At 42.3% G+C, this 21,380-nt stretch overlaps 1 protein-coding gene across 1 annotated transcript in view; it reads right to left on the bottom strand.

Moving 5' to 3' along the window:
• The window catches only part of LOC149288170 (inactive tyrosine-protein kinase RYK-like), a 57,607-nt gene extending 41,514 nt beyond the window's left edge, over window positions 1-16,093 (bottom strand). The window contains exon 1 of the mRNA XM_089491953.1: window positions 15,898-16,093. Within this exon, the coding sequence (XP_089348079.1) occupies window positions 15,898-16,093 (196 nt within the window). The remainder of the gene's footprint in view (window positions 1-15,897) is intronic.
• Window positions 16,094-21,380: the final 5,287 nt, after the last annotated feature.

Raw genomic sequence — 21,380 nt, 5'->3', positions numbered from 1 at the left:
TAGTGGTGTTGAAAATGGGTAATTTACTGCAAGCTGAATAAAAACGCGCACGACGCGAGCGCAGGAACCCAGAAATGTCTGAAACCGAGACGGTAAAATCCTTGGAAAGACGCGTTTCATTTCTCCCTTATTTAGACATTTTCCAAACACTGCGTCTACTGTGCCTACTCCAAAAATGAAAACATTTGTACACAAACGTTTCATATCTTATACTGTAATAAAAATTTGTGACAGATTAGGGAATATCAAAGGCATGATCCATCATACATCACATGCAGCATACGACCCCCGCAATACGCCGGGCCTCACACACTTAGAAGGGATTAGATGTTACATCATTAATGCGAGCGGCTTGCAAAACATGACGGTTTTCGGATGGCAGCTGCTGCGTTCCACAAAGACCGTCTAAAGCACAGAAACCTATTCCACTGCTATAAGAAACCGAGATGGGTAACGGAGGCAGGGAAGACATTTTCTGCTAATAAAACACTTTGCTCACCCTCTCTAACATGGACATTTGTCACGTGTCACACGTAAGGTATGAAAGGTCACATACTTACACCCTCGTAATTCATATTGTTTTGCTGTAACCCACCCAACCGACAGAAATCCATACTGAGCCCTTTCAGCAGATTAGAATAGCCAGCCCTGCTCTATAAAGGAGATAGAAAGAAGTTACACAGCGGTGGTGACCTACAGACGCCTAGCTCCAGGGATGGGTCACGTGCCGGCACCGGAACCTACGTATGGTATCCATAGAATGTCTACTCGCTGCAGAGCACCAATGGTGAATTGGATGACCACACATGCCATATGCATGAAAAGGTAATCATTTCAAAACATTTGACAGGTCAAGGGCATACATCTGGCAATTAGACTAAAACACACAGGAAATGCCTCCGATGGCAACAAACCCACTTATAACACAAAGAAATCCTTAAAAAGAAGAACGTTCACAAAAAATAAATAAATAAATCTCAGGCGGTAGTTGAGGACATACAAGGGGTGGAAAACACATGGTTAAATACCAAAACGATATGAAATTCTGCAAGAACATCAGAGTTCTCAGGGCGACGCTTGATGCACAATTAAGACTCCCACGCACTATACGAGTAACCCAATATTAAGGGCGAACGAGAGCTTCTAGGCCCGGCATTCCCACATATATCTATCTATAAGCAGCACAATCAAATTAACTAAAAAAAAAATTATATATATATATATATGTGTAATCTGTGCACATGTATGACTACTCCTCCCATAACATTCAGCCCTCTCCATGTTAAACACCTAAGAGTATTACACACTCCTCATTATTAGTAGACTTCCTTCTCTTGCCTCGGACAAAAGCAGGCAGTATAGTTATGTATACGTCTTGCACATACTCCCTAACAATCCCTTTCTAGACAATAAGAGGCGAGTTGTTGGAATATTTGAGAGATATTTGCCGACACTACAAACTGTGGGTCACAGGTCAACTTAAAGAGCCCAAAGCCATCGCAAACCCTGGTGGCATACAGTTGCTGAATGGTCAGATCTCTGGGTTAGATAGTTAGCTGCATGACTTGAGGTGAATAAATCAGAAGGCACTATCTGTTCCGTTGTTTTACATGAACTTATGCTGTCACACGATTTAATATACACATCCGAACAGCAGATTTCGTTATGCTGGGATGGGGCTCCTATGTCTGTATAAAATAGACATGGTTTTGCAGGACTTTAGTGGTTTTTTGTTTTTTTTTCACTTAGGGTAATCTCCAAAGCCTAACAAGCTGGCTGGATCAAATACAATGAAAGGGTTAACAGGCTCTTATCAGGGAATCACAGCAGATGGGTTGAGCCTCCTGATGGAGAGAGCCGCCATTTCCAGGTCCTTAATATTAGATTTGCCAAAAATAAAAAATAATTAAAAAAAAAAACAAACACGTGACTAGCATTATAAATCCGTAAAAAAATGGTTCATTGGTTTCACGTGTCTAGACGACCCAAAGAAATTCTGTGTGTGGTAAGGGAACGCGTTTCACTATTCCGGAGCATTTGGTTTGGATGAAGTCTCCATGGCTGCATTACTCCTTCCCTGCGGGCCTGGCCTCTTTATCAACTTCCAGTATAAAGAGCACACTATACAGGTCCAGCGATAGAGAGTACATGTGGTACGCATTAATCCGATTCGATTGCCTCACTCCTAGCCCCTTTTTGTTGTTTCCAGCAGACTGATTTCCTCGCCGAGGCTTTGACCATCAATTTGTAATCAGCAATCACCACAAATGCCAATTCCATCTTAGTAAGGAAGTGAAGTACCCGGGACTTAACCGGCAATCGCACACAAAACCAAAACACTTTTTATTGATCGCAGGAGTTTCCAGGGCACGCATGGCCATCATTATCGCTTGTCTACACAACGGCACGTTTTCATTTAACGGATTTTCCAAAACATCAGTCTATTTAGAGACAAATTGCTGAAGGGCAGACATCTCCAAAGAGTTAGTATCCAAAATGTAGGGACAAGCTCCATAAAAGCCCAACGTAAGGCAAAACATAAGATAATTTAATAATAAAGCAGCTTGTGTCCGACTTAACATATTCTGCATGTTCACCAAGGATACTCCATGAGAGACCCGAACACTTCACGGGAGACCTAAAACTGGCACTAAATGCCTCGGACAGCCACAGAAATACTTTCCTACAACGATACATGGATTTGCTGCCTGGTGTGGAGAATAAACATTACATCACATTAAAAATGCACTCAAACTGCCAAGCCACATTTTCACTTATTTCCCATCTATTTCAGGGAAGAGGCTTTCTCGAGGAGTACCAGAACACCAAGTGACACGCTTTTACCCGCTTTTACCCTTTAAAAAAAGGATACAAATAAGGTAAAAGGGACATTTCCAGGAGGATAACGACCTTCTGGAGAGTGTGCAGAGGAGGGATACCAAACAGATACAAAGGATCAGGATAGACCAAGGAATCTCAATATGTATGCTTTGGAGAAGATGAGAGCAGGGATGGGATATTAACATTTCGATACATAAAGGGATTTAACAGTACAGGAGGGAAATTTCAAGGGAGGAAGAATGTTAGAACAAGAGGTCTATCTAAAATTACAGGGTCAGAGGATTAGATGTAATGTAAGGATGTTTAACTTTACCGAGAGTGGTAAATGGAACAGTAAGATACTAACACACACTAACACACAGTAAGATACATACACACACTAACACACCGTGACACACACTAACACACAGTAAGATACATACACACACTAACACACAGTAAGATACATACACACACTAACACACCGTGACACACACTAACACACAGTAAGATACATACACACACTAACACACAGTAAGATACATACACACACTAACACACCGTGACACACACTAACACACAGTAAGATACATACACGCATTGACATACTTGTTTTTTAAGCCTCTACCATGGCTCAGGACGCTCCCTCTCGTCCCTCACACGCTGGTTGTGTGTGATCACTGGGAAATGACGCCATATCCCTGTGTTTAGACTCAATCGGTGTTCAGGGACTAAGCAAGCGCAGCCCGTTGGGTACGTGGCCCGGTGGGGAAGCGTTTGGCAGGGCTGAAGTTCCCAATGTAGGGGGTCTTTGTTACTCCACTGGTTTCAACAGAGCTGGTGAGGTGCTGGAGCTCCTCAAAACCCTAGGACAGAATTTACGCTCGCTCTGGTGACCTGTGGCTTGTTGAATCTAAGACAAGACCAAGGACTGATTAAGGTCCAAGTTCTTACATCAAGAAAGATGGGAAGACTTAATATCTTAAAAAGATTCTTGTGAGAGTGGAAAATATATAAGGCTTGGCTCACAATCTTTCCTTGCCCAGTGGATTCTGGGTTTTTCCCGGCAATAACTTACAATTCTATAGATTATTTTCCTTTATAGCACAAATATGTCCTGTGCTGCTGTACGATAAGGCACATGGAGTTAATATATGGACATAATGCAATTGCACAGCGTGTAATTCACAGGTCACTGAAAAGCTTTTCAGGTACAGTCTCCATGATATCAGTTACTTTCCTGATTTGTTTATTATCGAGCAGCGCATTCTACGAAATCATTCCAATACATAGCGGGAAGATCTCGTAAGCTAGAGGGATATATCTTTGGCAGCAAGTTATTTGAAAGCATTGGGAATGGGATCCTATGTTGGAGAAAAGGAAACGTCTCATTTTGTTAGTAATTACTTTATAATGGAAACAGCTGTACAAAGAGGACTTGTACCTATCTCAAATAGAACGAAAACAAGAAAAGCAGCTTTAACAATTTGTGCGCCAAAGCAACGCCAATGTGATTTTCACTCTCAGACACTCAAAACGGTCATGAACTCAACCAAAACACTTAATATTACACAACAAGACTACCGATATCTGAACTAGCGTATTAAAAAAAATATATAAAAGTAAAAGCTGACGAAGACATGCAGTTTGTTAAAGGAAACCAAAAAAAAGCCCCTTCCCCGGTCATTTTAAACAAACAGAACACATTCAGGGGGCTTGAGAGGTTTATTGTGCAGATTGCCAGATGGATTCCCTCTCGCTGCTGCCTTAGATTAAAATAAGAGATGTCGCTAGAGAAAGTGCTTCCCGTCAGCGCAGAGACTTATGGTCTGTTTATTATGTGTATATGTTTGGACCCAGTCTGGATTGGATGCAACGTTAAACCACTTGATCTTCCCGAGTGCGTGTCGCCATTCTTCTTACGTTAGTAAAAGAAATAGAGGCACAAATATGAATAGCTTTTAGATAGTAATATCTACGGAAGACACAGCAAGAACAAGCTCCTCGCCCACAGCACTCAAGTCCTTAAAGATAAAAAGGGTTTTCTGAGGTTGGTTATGATGGACTTCCCATCATAAGAATACACTCAGTCGCATTTTACCCATATGACATGCCCTAGGGCAGCAAACACCGTACAAACCTTTAGCCCTTATAAGCATGCGTAGCCATACCTGCATGTCCGTGCACCTTCACTCAGAAGCAGAAGGTTATTGATAGGGTTGACAAGCGCTATAAAAGGGGAAGACTAGATGAGTGAATGGTTCTTATCTGCCATCAAACCTTCCATTGGTTTGAATTACAGATATATAACAAGGTTAGCCTTCTAAAAGCAGCTCTTGCTGACGGCCTGGTTTTGGGCATACTCGGCCATATTAGCAAAGGCATGCACCAAGGTGGTCTTCCTCTTCCTTCTAGATAAGAAACATGCACATAGCAACCCAATAAGTATGTCTGTCAACATTCTGTGAACTCTATAGGCAAGATTAATATATGTCCAAGTGCGAGATCTTATCTGTTAATATACCACACTGCTGTTTCTTAACCTCGCCCTTCCATGACAGCTCCATTACGCTCAAGGAAAAAAGAACAAACACGGTGCTGTGTAGAGTAATTTAGATTAGCAATAGAGAAAGCGTGATTTTGTTTGGTCTCAAACATCCTGGAGGCATGATTGACAGTCATGCGATACTTTTGATGACTTTCCATGATTAAATGCCACACTGAGCCAACTCTTTATGGCAATGCTAACGAAGCCCCGCTTGTACAATGAAATCTCTTCATCAATAGACTTTTACTAAAGTGTCAGGCTGCGGGTTTGCAACTCAGCCATTCTATTGTTTATCACAAGGTGGTGAAACAGAGTCAGAGTGTTTATTAGATTGGGCTAGAGATGCAAAGAGCTAATATGCAGCTGCCTGAAAAATTTGGAACAACTAGAAGAGTAGATAACAGGACAATACCTTTGAAAACTATCTGAGAGTAGTTATGAGTAGTTCCTCTTTAACAGTCTCAAGTTTCCACCACCAAGGTCTCATCATTATCAACCACTCATCGGCAAAACAAGGGCCGGCCGGTAAAACCGGTGGTGCTAGTGAAGGTTCTCTCTCCCTCAAGATCCATAGATAAATACATCCAGAACTGTATTTGGGAGACTTATCTTCTGATATGTAAAGTCATTATTGAAGCCAAAGTTACAGTTACTGACCAGTTACAGCTCTCCTCCCATATCACACAGTCTTCATTCCTATAGACCTGGCTGAATCAGATAGCGCATGGTGTTTATCAGTCAGATGCCCAAATGAAACGGTTCCTAATGTTTAGAAAAAAAAACCTCAAGCCAAATAGTTTGCTTGGTATAACCATGTTATTTTTGCAATGCAGATATAAACAAATGTCATATAAAAGCCTTTTGGGATGACAAACCTGTCATTGCAGTCTGAAACAACACATGTGATCTGCAATATTTTTTTTTATGTATTTGTAATGCTTCAGAATTTATCTCCGCTCGTAAACTGTGAGCAGACAGCATTCTGGGAGTGGGGGGGCAAAGTGTACATCTTAGTGTCTGAAGGACACAAACTACTACATTTAATCTTGTTTTACTATAAATTGAAAGGGAAAGTGCTTTTGGAAGGTGTACGTTGCCATATACTGCTTAATATACGCTGTTCAGAGTGGGAAACACACCATACGATCACCTTTTCCAACTTCCCACTGAAAAATGATTGAGCTTGGATTACATGTAGTGCTTCATACGCTGTAGGTCAGTCATGGTCATAAAATGTTTTTTCCCCTGCCCCTAGCCCCTCGGCTTGCACGTGCCATACATGTGCTGGTTTGCAGACCAGTTCCAGAGGGGTCTCATTAGGCCACCTCCCGGACATGCGCTACCGCAGATCGGCGCATTCAAGCAGTCCCGTTAATCTTTGCAGCTCAGCCACCATAACCAAATTTGTCACGCTGGCCCACGGCGTGGAAACTTGAAGTTGAACCCATCACTGTCTAACAGCTCAAACAGATGATACAAGAGCTGGGCAGTCTCATCTTCACGACCATCTTCGCTCTCACACGAGCTTGGCCAATTAGAGAACATCTCTGCATAAAACCAAGTGGACTTTGACATTTTTACACGTGTGACTAATCACATTGCTAACAAAAAAGCAAACATTTCTTAAATGGGGAGAAATAATTGCCCATTTCCCGGATGCCCCATGGTATGTCACACCAAGTGGATTTCCAGCATACATTGCTGCACAAAAGTATGTGCCCCTTCCCGATTTCTTCTACGCTTGTGTATTTAAGTGTTTTAGAGGCATTTTGGTAGGCCAGACCTTTTGTTACCCTTTTCAGGCTGATAGAGGTCGATGATTGCTTCTCGCCTGTTCTTGGAGTTCTTCAGAGCGAGGCATCATCTGCTGCTTGTTTTTAGCAGACTTCACTTTGCAAGACCGGTTCTATTTCATTGATGTTTAGATTAAACCAGGCTGGCAGTGATCATGTCTTCGCGTGTCCAAAGAAACTGAACCCAATTGTCAATTACATTTGGTCTATTTGGTATCTAAGGGGGCAATTATTTTTTCACATAAGGCTAGGTAGGATTGGATAGCATTTAAAATTATCGACTGATGATCTGAAACATTTAATTGTGACAAATATGCAAATAAAACCCAGGAAGGGGTGAAAACGTTTTACTAATGTATTAATGTAATCTGTACATTTGCTTATGGGTTTTTAGGTCTGAATTAGAACATTTTATTTGGGAAACACAATAGATCATTGTTGCAAAAATCAAGGGAATTCGGAATGCGCAGTAAAATGCAGCAAATTAGGAACTTGAGAAATAGTTTTGAGAACCCTACATGTGATATATGGGATTTTATTTTTTTAAATATATTGTCCAGAAACCCATAAACAAGCAGAAAGGTCAGGAGGTAACACTGAGCCCCTCTGTTCAGACAGGGTCATGCTCAGGTCTTGGACCTATTGAGGACTAGACTGAACATTAACGACTTACACCAAGGTCCTAGTATCCCATATGTACTTAAGGGCACATTCTTAAATTCCAGAGTGCAACAGGAGGACACATCAATCTGCTCCGCGTGATAATGTGCCAAATGGAACGGAGAAGCTTTCACCAATTATGTAGAAAGTCAATGATGCAGACGGATCGCTAAAAACAGATGACTTTTCACCTCATTGTAACAATGATCCTATAGCAGCACCAGGGTTATGAGAATTAGAGAAATTAACAGAAATGTATTTTAAAAAACACGAAAAAAAAAAACAAAAAAATAAAACCTTGAACTTAGATTATTTGCCTGATAATGATGTCTGTGAAAAATCCCATGAAGATACTTGGTTATCACCTACCAAGATAAAATAACCAACACTAAAAGATAAGAATGTTGTTCCAAGAAGTGCTTTGCAATTGCGATTACATAGAGTGCAGAACGCGCTCACGTTTCTTCCTTCACTCAGACGCGACTGAGCCGCTTTCAGGAGACCCAAACTTCAAAGTGCAAGGGCCATCCTAATCACACAAATCGCAGGAAAAGATGGCTACAGAAGCTTCCATGAAGTCAATCTTGTGTGTGTGTATATATATATATATATATATATATATATATATTTTATATATAATCAAGTGTAATGTTATTTAATTTCAGCGAACTTTCTTTAGCTGCAGTTGTTGGTCATTTGATATTATGGATGACTTTCTTTGCTCGTCCTTTCTAAGCAGATTCTTTACGTCAATGCTAACGAAGTCCAGCTCAATTGTTTCCTCTGCAGACTTTTATTAGCCATCGTGTCAAGATGTGTGATTAGGACCGAGTCGTTCTATCGTTTACCACAAGGCAGTATGTCTAGTAGAGTGGGCAAAGATAACAGAGCTAAAGGCCAACATGGAGCTGTCCGAAAAAAACTATGCAAGAACTAAAACTGTAAGATTAGTTTTTTTTTATGTTTAAATATAATACTAGTAATAGACAAATGGATAAACAATCAAGTTACTGAATGCTGACCCTTTGTTTGCGGTGTCACCAGCAACCAAAGCCAGCAAGGCACACCATATTATTTTTAACTTATTCACATACCGCCAAAACTTACGCAGCATACATAGCTAAACCCGCAGTACGCAGCTAAAGCAGTAATTCCTTTTCAGATGTAAGATAAAAAAAAAAAAAAAAAAAAAAAAAAGGCAAACCATTGTATGTATATTTCTAAATTACTAAATGCTTCTTATGCACATTTATAGTTTACTTTACTGCAAAAAGCCACTGGAATAACTGGACAGCATTACCGTACATACTCAGTCTATCATCTCTATTTATCTTTATGGAAAGGCTAAAAGAAGGTCCCCAATACAGCAACTTCTGGTTAGGATAATATGGTTTACGGCTGACAGGCAGAGTTTTTTTTTTTTCATCCCGTCACAAGAACCAAGTATGAACAAAACTAGAAACACATCTTGAAAAGCTCTTAAAGAGAAGACATGATATTAATATATAAACCCGATCAGGTCTACTTGTGCCAGAACACACTGATATTCAAGGACAGGGGGGCTCTTGGTTTTTTTTAATTAATTGGACAAACACCTTTAAGAGTGGGTACGATTTTTTTTCCAATGTGGTGTTTATGTATATTTATTAGGGGTAGGCGCAGAAACAGCTCTACAATTCTCCCATCTCAGAATTGAAAATGAGCATGTAGTGTATTTTGCAGGCTCAGAAACCGTAGTACTTTGGCTCTGGGCGAATCCATCTTCGTTCAATATTCTGAGTGCTCCTATTTTTAAACAATATGTCTCATATGACACACAGAGTGGCAGGAATTCTCCCAGCCCCCATTGAAGCATGTGTTATGTGAACGAGTGCGAGGAACTGCGAGTTAGGAAGAGGGGGAAAAAAAGGCCGTATTAGCCTCTCAGATTTCACCGTTTTAGAGCAGAACTCGGCAAATGGTTTCACAGATCGGGAAGCTATAAATGGCTATGCAGTGATTCAGTATAAATACTTCGGTATGAAACAAATATAATTTTTCAGGAATTAACAGATTTGGAATATGGTTCAGATTAATAGCGCATATAATTACAGACACAGTATCCTCATTGTGCGGCTCACCAATCTGGCACCGGTTAATGGCAGCCACATCTGAAACCGAATAGCAACCAATTTCCCCTCTTCAACAATCGAATTCAACATAGCCCTGGTTTCAGGTGCAGCAAGTTCTCATCTTCCTGTATTCATTGCAGCTAATTTCCTCCATTAATACATTTACATTTCCTTTGTTAGTTTTATTAAGTGGGTAGCATTTTTAACAGGTTAACCTCTTGTTGTATGCACGGCAATGTTAGGTAAACCCAGACAGGTAGGGAGCCAAAGTTCCGTCTTTGGGGTTTGCTAAAGCTGGAGTTGTTTGCACTCCCTCGCTCCACTATTCCACCAGAGAGTTTCTCTAGCAAGACGGGCTGAGCAGGCCCTGCATAGTGTATACTATAATGACAGAAGACTTTGAAATGCAACTGTCCATTATACAGTCCAGCCAAGCCCTTGAAGTCAAGGAGTTGAAACCTAAATCTCCCAGAAAGCAGCAACTACCCTCATAGCGCTCAAACGCAGACTTATAACATTTTCAAAAGAAAGCCTCAATATGTCACAATTCTCTTATATTCAGGGGGGAGAACGCTCAGTTTATAGCCAGCATTTGTCAAGCTGCCAGTTACTAAAATTTCAGACTTAAAAAATGCAGTCTGCAGTAGATATGTATGAATCACTCAGACTGACAGACCTCAAGACTACCGGAGACGATCACAATGCCTACTGAACACCAGCAGTGAATAAGCCAACACTGTTCCTTCTTTTAAATGGTGGAGATGCTAACATACTAATGGCATGTAATCATGCATGAGACAGGCATATGACTCCTGAATCCAAGACAAGACCAGCCACTGATTAGGTCAGAGTCTTTACAAGAGGAAAAATGAGCAGACTGGATGGACCCAATGGTTCTTTTCTGGTGTCCAATTCTATGTTTCTACACAAATAAACACAACAGATGCATAGATGAAAGAATTGTGTATTTTCCTTACTGCACAGAACACTTAATTTTGTCACTCAAACAGTATAACCAACCAGTAAAGGGTAAGGCTAATAAGCAAGACTCTGGCCCTACAGGTTGACTAGTTATGTACCAGAACAATGTGCAAAGTGTTAACCTTAAAGCCAAAAGGCAGGAGATCCAGTTAAGAGTCTGTCCTATTTATGGCCCCAGCTTTCAGGTTTTAGAAGTGTGCAAAATCATGGCCAACGCTTTTGCATCTTGCATACAGCAGTTATTAGTCAACACTAAGCAATGCGATGTAGGCTCCTCCAGCAGAAACAAAGTATAGTCTAAGCCTTGTGGTTAACCAGATTTCTCAGGGGAGTTTCAGATGTGTTTAAACTCCCCGAGCCAAGCTCACAACCGAACACAGACAATAGAATTTAGGGTGTTCCAAGGCACATTTTAGGAAATCATGTTTGTACCGGTCTGAAGACTTCCTCAATGACTCTCTGACTGAGGGAATAAACCAGGGGCAGAGAAAGGACTGAGCACCTATTGTCAAATTAGTAAAGGTTTACTTCATAGGATAAGTCTACCACACTTTGAATAATGTGGAACCCTCAACAAAATCTAAACACCACAAGTCAAGGGGATGACGGTTTCCAGTTCTAAAGTACTACAAATAAAAGGGAAGATAATGCTTGGTCAAAGATGTGCTCAACATCATCTAGTTACCCATTGATACTTAGAAATAAGTTACAAGGATGTAAGAAAGTAAACAAAAATGTGTGTATTTACATGCTTGCAGCAAAATGCTGAAAGAGGATAGAGGTTTATTTTTGATGCGATGTTGCCAGTAAAGGGCAACTGCTTCTGTCTCAACTACTGTATGCTTACATCACGTGTCTACGAGTTTAAATATGACAGCCTTGACCAGAAGTCTTAATTGTTTCTACAGATATACTGGAAGACTGGCCAATTGGACAGCAACTTGGCATCAAAATAAAAGTTAACCAGACAAAGTTTAAAATCAGTCTAAACATCGTTTCAGACAATAAACCAGAGGCTTCAGAGCCATGACTTTGTTACAACCCGCGTAACTTGATAAATGGGCCTCTCCCCCCCCCCCCAGCAAAATAGGTGATGCTCCAGGGAGAAAACCCATTACTTCCCCTGTGTGATGTGAACAGTGTTGAAGGAATTGGAAGTTTGATTAAAATATATACCTTCTCAAGCAGCTAATTAAAGTGCTGCATTACTCATTTTCATTCTGATGACATCACCGGATCGGAGATCGAGGCAATCTGCGAAATAAGAGTCGCCTCGGGAACAGCGCACCAGGAAGAGAAAGCTACATGTGTTACTTCACCTAAAGCAACTATTCTTCCTTTGCCTACAGGCACCCAAAAGCAAGGCTTCTTCTTGTTTACAAAGCAAGCCTCATAAATCTTACAAGTCAATTATGTCAGAGCAGATGAGCCGGTAAGCATAGCTGTAACTACTTCAAACCTGCTGTGTAAACAGGACTGCTCAGAAGCCTGGCCCATTAAAGGTTAGCACAGCCGCTCATAAATCCTGGGAAACAAAGGAGAAGAATGGAGCCCCTTGTAGACAGTATGTACCTCGGCAATAGAAAACCTGCACTCCATAAGGTGATGCTGGTCCATTTTAACGAACTGTACAATCGCAAAGATTCAGGCCTTTGTTATGGGAAACGAGACAGTTTCCTCTCCACCTTTCTATACACTACCTGCAACGTATACATATATTACCCCCAAAACCCCTACCATTATGTACCTATAGCTCTACTCAAAAAAACATCTTATATCGCCCCCCCCCATCGATTTATTCAGATAAATATCCTCCCCACTTGCTACCTACTAAATCCAGCATAACGTGTCGTTCCGCTGAGAATCTGCACACTCCATTATTCCCAATATTACCTCTACCAAGGATCCCGTCTTCTCTGAGCGAGCCGCGTGCCAGGAACATACGTTTATTCCAGAGCACAAAATGGTCCTCTTCCAGCTCCACGTTTCTACAATTTGAGATTTTGTCAGGCATTCAGGCCCTTGGGTTTAGCTACAAAAACTCTATTATAGGCATATACTCCCTCACCACCGCTACAAAATGTGAACATGCCGACATGAATCTTTTATTCTGCGATTATTCTTTTTGCCCAAGACAGAAGGAGACAGTCTACTGATTTATTTAAGATTGTCTTTAAGCAACACATATCGTCACGTGGAGTGCGGCTTAGGATAAGCCATTGTAGCCATTTTTGCAGTCTTTCTATTGGAAACCACTTAGTAATGCACTTTGATGACATCACTAGAGAAATTTATTACACGTGAGAAACTCCAGGATAGTTTGGACGCTATGTGCAAGAATTCCAAAGTAACGTATATTCTTTGGGTCAGCTTACTTGTGTTCTTCAAGAAACGGAACAGCGTTCTAGCTGTTAGAGCAAGAGAATTTAAACACGCATGGCATAGGCATATGACTCCTGAATGTAAGACAACACCAAGGACTGATTAAAGTCTGAGTCTTTACAGCAGGGACAAAGCGAGCAGACTAGATGGTCCGAATGGTTCATATCTGCTGTCAGATTCTATAATGAATGTATTCAGGTGAGACAGCATCTATTGATTTACATAGACCTGTTGTGTACGGATGGAGGATGAAGTCACAGAACCAGTATGAGATAAGAGTCCAAAACAAATGCATAACCTTGCACTCAGATGAGCTAACAGACTACCCCGCAAAATAAAAACCCTGAAATCGAAGGCTTGTATGAACAAGGAGGACCCATCACTGATGCGCTCCATTTCAATGCGCTTATGTTTAACAATACTAAAAGCAACCATATGGCTCGTTCAAACAAGCAATGAACGTCTTATGGCAACAAAAAAACAATTAGGAAAGCAAGTCAGGGAAAAATTGTTTATATAACTATCGGTCCTCGGGCTCCTCAGAGCCTTGCTTAAAATTAAACACTGGACCCGTCCCCATTTCTTCACTCATTGCAGATTGAAAATCTCCAGTTTAAAAAAAAATAAAAAAATAGGACCTGAACGCTCCGCAAACCAGAAAAACCCAAACCACAGCGAATAAACCCTTGGAACAGAAATACACCTCCGCAAAAAGGTCCAGAAATAGAATAAGTCCGACTAACAAGCAGTCAGGCCAATGCTAAGAAGAAGCAGTCAGGCCAATGCTAAGAAGAAGCAGTCAGGCCAATGCTAAGAAGAAGCAGTCAGGCCAATGCTAAGAAGAAGCAGTCAGGCCAATGCTAAGAAGAAGCAGTCAGGCCAATGCTAAGAAGAAGCAGTCACGGTAATACTAAGAAGGAGCAGTCACGGTAATACTAAGAAGGAGCAGTCACGGTAATACTAAGAAGGAGCAGTCAGGCCAATGCTAAGAAGGAGCAGTCACGGTAATACTAAGAAGGAGCAGTCACGGTAATACTAAGAAGGAGCAGTCACGGTAATACGATAATCCAAACGATTATGTATTGCTCAACATCCAGGTCAGCATCATTTTGATTCTACTTTCTCAGTGATGTCTTCATATAGAAGGTATCCAGGTTGTCACAACAACTCAAACGTTAATGCAAATGTCTACATTTTGAGATATTTAGCGCAAGCTTCTTAGAAGCTCTCCCATTCCTTGGGCTCTTCTATATTTTCATTTCCCAAGCAAAACACCGGTTATCCTTACAAGCTGACAAGTTCACACAAAGTGTAGGATCCCCCGTAATGACCCCCACTAGGCTAAATTCAATTCTAGTTCCCTGAGCACTCAAATTGCCGAACGCCTCCATCACACTTGGAGGGGGGGTAAATTGGTGAATAAATGTTCAATGACTTTTGGTTTGTCATTATCAAAGTGCATGTGATGTTGTGAATGTCTGTAAAAACCCATCATCTGTGACAACGTACACAACAGACAGCCACATTAGCAGGTACCATTGTAAAGCACATCAGTGACACATATAGGAGTGAATGGAGATTTAATATAAAAACTATATTCGAGTTTAGAAACTGGCGCTCTGTGCATCGCCAATAAAAAAAAAAAAAAAGAAGATAAATACGATTCTGATATTTGCTTCATTGGACCCAACGGACACCGTAAGCGATGAGCAACGAGTAGAAAGTCTTTTAATTCCCCATATTTACAAAACTATAACAGCCTTACAATAGTAAACATCTATTCTTTCGCTCTGTGTTAGAAACACACAGGAACTGCCCTCTCCTCCCAAGCTTTCCACCGCGTCAAAGAAAAGTATTTCACAACCTACACCAAAAACTACTTAAACTCCCTGATTGCCAAAAAAAAAAGGATGCAATATCCGAATACCGAACAGCGATCGATCCAACGAGGCACTTTGAACGGCTTATATACACTCGGCGTCCATGCGGGTAAACGGGGCAGTTTTGCTGAAAATGAAGTGACTAAATAGGAATAATTGATGAGATTTTGCGGAGTCCCATAGACCCCGCAGTGCATAGCGGACAAACAAATAATTATACGGATTAAATGCAGACTATCTTCAAAAATCAATCTGCACTCGGGGGGGGGGGGGGGTTGCAGGTGCAATAATAATAGATGCTGTATACCCCCCCAACAATTAACACAAAAAGCCCACTTAAAATGTAAAGGGCCCATTGTCTATATGCACACATGAGTAGTTTTTGTTCATTTTTGTTTTCCATCAATAGTCTTTGGGGGAATCCCTTAAATACCAGTGAATGTTATGTTAGATTTAATCCGGATACTTCTTTAAGGTCTGTGCGAAAAAAGCTGTTTTTTTGGGGTCACCTAGTGGGACGTGCACCCGGCTAAACCCGGCCCCAAAACAAACACCCCGAACACAGCAGATGTGTCGGCACTGAAAGGGTTAGCGCGGAGGAGATAATAAAGAGGGTCAGAGGGACTATCGAGGGCCTCCCTGTAAGTGAACGGAGCCCCCATCCCCCAGTAATGGTGGGTGTATGCCTCCCAGTCTGTGCCCAGTGCCGGGGCGCCACTCACCGATTAGCCGCCGCACCTCCTCCTCGCTCATGTAAACATTCAGTCCGGGCTCATTGGCGGTCCCAGGCCCGGAATAACTTCCAGCCGCAGGCGAGAGGGCTACTAGGAAGAAAAGGAGGGACGGACACCACAGCCCGGGGCCCGGCTGCCTCCCCCATATCCACCACCCCGGGGGGTCCGGGGCCCCGGGCAGCATGTCTCTCACAGGCCGTGCTGATAAAAGGTGTCCCGGACCATCCCCGCGCACTTCCCTCCTTCTTTTGGGGCAGCTCACTCGGTCGCCAGCGGGTAATCCACGAGCCCAAGCAGATGCGCGCTCCGTGCCCACACACCGTCTGTAAAACCAACGCAGGCGCCGTTGAAAATTTACACTGTCTCGCTTTACAACCAGGTCTGCCTCCTTTCGGCCACCGTCTCCCTCTCGAACTGCACACGCCCCCTCGTGGTCTGTTTTGTGGTTTTTTTCCCCAACTAGCTTTATTGTCCAAATTCACATAACACTCCCGGTGATGTTTCTGGCTTGGTCGTATCAGCTCAACTTTTCCCGTATTTCTTTAGATAGATTTAGAAGTAGGGGCGCACGCATGCGTATATAGATATACACTATGGACAAAGTAGTGGGACACCTGATCATTACACCAACAGGGAATTTTATGACATTGCATTCTAAATACATAGACATTAATATGTTGTTGGTCCCCCATTGCAGATATAGAGGCTTCCACTCTTCTGGGAAGCCTTTCCACAACAGTTTGGAGAGTTTCTGTGGGGCTTTTTTGTCCATTCATTCAGTAGAACATTTGTGAGGTCAGCCACTGATGTTGATATCCGTTCCAGTTCATCCCAAAGGTGTTTGATGGGGTTGAGGTCAGGGCTCTGTGTGGCCGGTCAGGTTCTTCCACACCAAACCCATCCAACCATGTCTTTTCCTTTTGATAAATTGGCCCAAAATGTCTTGGGGAAACACGAGTCGTTATCCACTTAATATTAGGCACATTGACTCATATAGCTAGAAAATGGAAATCAACTAGGGAGCACTGGCCCCTTCTTACTGTCTCCTCGTACTGTTTCTAAATTGTATAGATCCAGGTCGGAAGGCCCCTTTCTAAACTACCGTATTTTCCGGATTATAAGGCGCACCGGATTATAAGGCGCACTTTCTATGAGGGCCTTATAAGCAATCTTGTTTCATATATAAGGCGCACTGGATTATAAGGCGCAGCACATTACCGTTAAATAAACCATTGCTCAGACTGCAAGTCAAAATTTATTACACTTTTTAACAATAACTTGCAACTGGTTCAGCTGTAATTGCAAATCAAAACGTTTACCGTACTTTTTCAGTTCATTCCTCCACCAGAAATCCATCAAATCCGTCATCTTCAGTGTCGGAGTTGAACAGTTGGGCGATTTCGGCATCAAGCATGGGGTCCTCCTCTTCATTATCCGAGTCGGTCTCGTTGCTGCTGCTAGGCTCTTCAGTGGTGATTCCAGCCTTCCTGAAAGCTCGGATGACACTGGAGACTGATACATTCTTCCAGGCATCCACGATCCACTGGCACATAGTGGCATAACTCGCACGGCGTTGCCTCCCTGTGTTGGTGAATGTGTGGTCACCTTCTGTCATCCAATGCTCCCATGCAGCTCGCAATTTAACTTTAAATGACCTGTTGATGCTGATATCTAGCGGCTGGAGCTCTTTGGTTAATCCACCAGGGATGACAGCAAGCTCCGAATTAGTTTTCTTCACTTGGGCTTTGACAGTATCGGTCACGTGGGCGCGCATCGAGTCACAGACCAATAGGGATGGGGATTTGTGAAAAAAGCCACCCGGTCTCTTGACGTAGACCTCCCTCAGCCACTCACTCATCTTCTCCTCATCCATCCAGCCCTTTGGGTTAGCCTTAATGATGACACCAGCAGGAGAATTTTCTTTAGGCAAAGTCTTCCTCTTGAAAATTACCATGGGTGGTAGTTTCTGGCCATTAGCCTGACAAGCGAGAACTACAGTGAAAGATGACTTCTCATTTCCTGTGGTACGTATAGATATCGTACTGGTCCCTGTTTTCTCAACAGTACGGTTTACGGGGATATCGAAAGTGAGGGGAACCTCATCCATGTTAATAATGTGTTCTGGCTGGATATTCTTTTCATTTATCTTGGTTATGCAGTAGGTGCGGAAAATGGCCAGCTTCTCTTCATAATCCTTTGGTAATTGCTGGCACACAGTAGTTCTGATGCGAATGGAGAGATGACGCCTTTTCATGAAACGAAAGCACCATGAAGGACCTCCTCGAAAGTCCTTGATCTCCATGTCACGTGCTAAAGCAGTGGCTTTGAGTCGAATAGAGACAGTGGAGACGCTTCTACCTGCGTTTCTCTGTTCCATAACCCACTGTTCTATTTTGTCCTCCAACTGTGGCCACCTTGCTTTGTTTCCTCGGAAACTCAGTTTGGTCTTCTTTACTTGGCGGAGGGCATCTTCTTGTTTTCTCCACTTACGCACCATGGATTCATTAATGTTGAATTCTCTTGCAGCTGCCCTATTTCCATGCTCTACTGCATAACTTATAGCTTTAAGCTTGAAACCTGCATCATAAGCATGTCTCTTAACAGGAGGCATTTTTTGGGGTAGTGGGTATAGTTAACGCTAAAGCACAGATATATTGCAAGGATCCTGCGCACAGAGCTGTAAGTATCACTCAGTGTGGCTCCTGACTACGGTGGCCGTAATGCTCAATCCATTTATGGATACTGTAAAAACCCAAGTGAAGAATAAATTCATAGGCGCACGGGGGGGAGGAGCATGGTGTGTGCTGTGGTATGCCGCCACCGACCCCTGCCGCCCACGATAGAGGTAAAGGATCCTGTATGAACCCCTCTCTTTACTGTCGGGTTCATATATAAGGCGCACCGGATTATAAGGCGCACTTTCTATTTCTGAGAAATTCTCAGCATTTTATGTGCGCCTTATAGTCCGGAAAATACGGTATTTTGAACCGGCACAGGGAGACAGGAGCGTATCGGGGGTGAGGTGACCCCGCGATGAAACCAAGGCTGCTCACACAGTGTACGAGAAACCGGATAGCAAGCTGCAGGAGCCGTGAGGTAAGCACGGGAGGGAGGTGGGATACTGAATATGTGTTTGTGTATATATATATATATATAAATATGTGTGTGTGAGAGCATGGTAGTGTACGTGTGTGTGAGCATAGATGTGTACTTCTATGTGTGTTTGAGCATTAGTGTGTACTTGTCTGTGTGTGAGCATGAATGTGTACTTGTGTGTGAGCATGGATGTGTACTTTTGTGTGTGTGAGCATGGATGTGTAAGTGGAGTGAGATGGAGTGTTGGGGAGTATGGGGGGCCCGGGGGGTGAGCATGAATGTGTGTGAGCATAGATGTGTACTTGTGTGTGTGAGCATAGATGTGTACTTCTGTGTGTGTGAGAGCATGGATGTGTAAGTGGAGTGAGATGGAGTGTTGGGGAGTATGGGGGGCCCGGGGGGGGAGCATGAATGTGTGTGAGCATAGATGTGTACTTGTGTGTGTGAGCATAGATGTGTACTTCTGTGTGTGTGAGAGCATGGATGTGTACTTTTGTGTGTGTGAGCATGGATGTATAAGTGGAGTGAGATGGAATGTTTGTTATGGAGTATGGGGGGGCCCGGGGGGAATATTCGCACCAAGGCCCCGTGGTTTCTAGTTATGCCCCTGGAGTGGAGCATTGTCAGCTCTCAAGTGACATACCAATGTAAAATGAAGAAAGGTAGATTGAGACACCTTAAGGCAAAAACAAAAAGTTGGCTAAATTGTCTCCCATTTCATTGGATCATGAAAATTATTGATAGTACCTGGCCACCTTGACTAAAAAACCTTTACCTTTTACAAGCTGGAATTCAATTTCTTTCCTTTTTATAGTGGGATAAGCTCCTAGCAAGATGCCACACTGCAGCATGTACATAGATTGCCCATCTTAGTGGTTCTCTATATAAATCTAATACTATACTCAATGTATTTTTCTCTGCACAATTTGACAAAAAATATGTTGACTAAATTTGCTGGTATTTCTATGTATGTCTTAATGTAAAATTAATGGGGAGACAGATAGGTCTTTGGCCATTTTATTACACTTTATGTTTTTCCAAATACTTAGTTATATCAATGAAATACGTACCCACCTTGTTGATACTGTTTGGGCCAATGGTATGCTCATAAGGAGTGTAGACCAAACTTTGCATACCATAGGTGGTCTCTATAAACTACGTCATTCACATTGGGCTAGGAACTATCAAGTTAATGGTGTCCTCAATTGGATGGCTCACATCCCCACCCTGGATTACCAAGCAACTATCACAGTGGCCAATAGACTAATTAAAATACTCCCGGAGGCCTCTTATTCAGATATGCTCGGTTTTGGAGGGATATATATGTGGTTTGGCCATACCCCTTACCCCTGAGATGGCGATTCTGGGGGTCATGGGTGAGAAGAGTTACATCAATGGATCCCCCCCACCCCTCGTTCAATGATCATTTTTAATACCAAACTGTTCTTGGCGTTCAGAACAGACTGATTGGAAACCACCTTAGATAAGGAATCTAGAACAGGGAAGTTCTTTAATACCTGGTCCCCTTACATGAATCAATTTGATGCCCACCTAAGATCAGCTCTTCTTAATACTTTCCAACAAATAAGTTGGTTCTGTGAGCGGACTGTTGTTGATAGGTGCTCCATTTCAACTATAGCACGTCCCCTCCTTCTCACCCGAAACACTTTAACAAGTTAACAAATGCACACCTGGAATGACAATAATGTTGATTTCTTCTTGTTTATTATGTCTTTTTGTTCACACTGTTTGAAGGAAAATGTAGAAAATAGTGGTTGATGTTCACAATCATTTTAGTTATATCATCTACATTCATTGCATCAAAATTATTTTCTGTTACAACATATTGCTGATATATTCTGTATTTGTTTTACTTGTATTCTGCCATTTACTAATATGTTGTTTTCCATATCCTTTTGTTTCATTTGTGAACCAATAAAGAGAATATAAGAATAAAGGGGAGCGGTAGATAGTGATACTAGTGATAACCGACTTACCTGCGTCTGCTACGAACATAGCAGCCTCCCGTACTCACCGCCGGAGAGGATCCGCTTGCTGTCAATCCATTCACATGATGGCCGACCGTCGTTCCGTACCCTCCAGTGTGCGTGCGTGCGCCACACCAAAGATGGCCGACGGAATGAATATACGGTCAACCGCACATCGCAACAAAGATGGCCAACCGCTACAACCTGCAGAGGACTGCGCATGGGCGATAAGCGAATTAAATTTTCTCTATTCATGCCAGCAATTAGTAGAAGGTGTGGTTATCTGTCTGGGGCTATTTGAGGGCACTTTAGCTGACTACTCATTGCCTACCAAAGAGTTTCTTATTTAGTACTCTGTGCTCTGTTGCTGCTTTTTGTGTCTCTTTG

The sequence above is a fragment of the Sceloporus occidentalis genome, unplaced genomic scaffold (assembly GCF_023333645.1).
Source record: "Sceloporus occidentalis isolate IW3139 unplaced genomic scaffold, rSceOcc1.0.p SCAF_53, whole genome shotgun sequence".
Lineage (NCBI taxonomy): Eukaryota > Metazoa > Chordata > Lepidosauria > Squamata > Phrynosomatidae > Sceloporus > Sceloporus occidentalis.
This window is presented reverse-complemented; position numbering and strand designations above follow the sequence as displayed.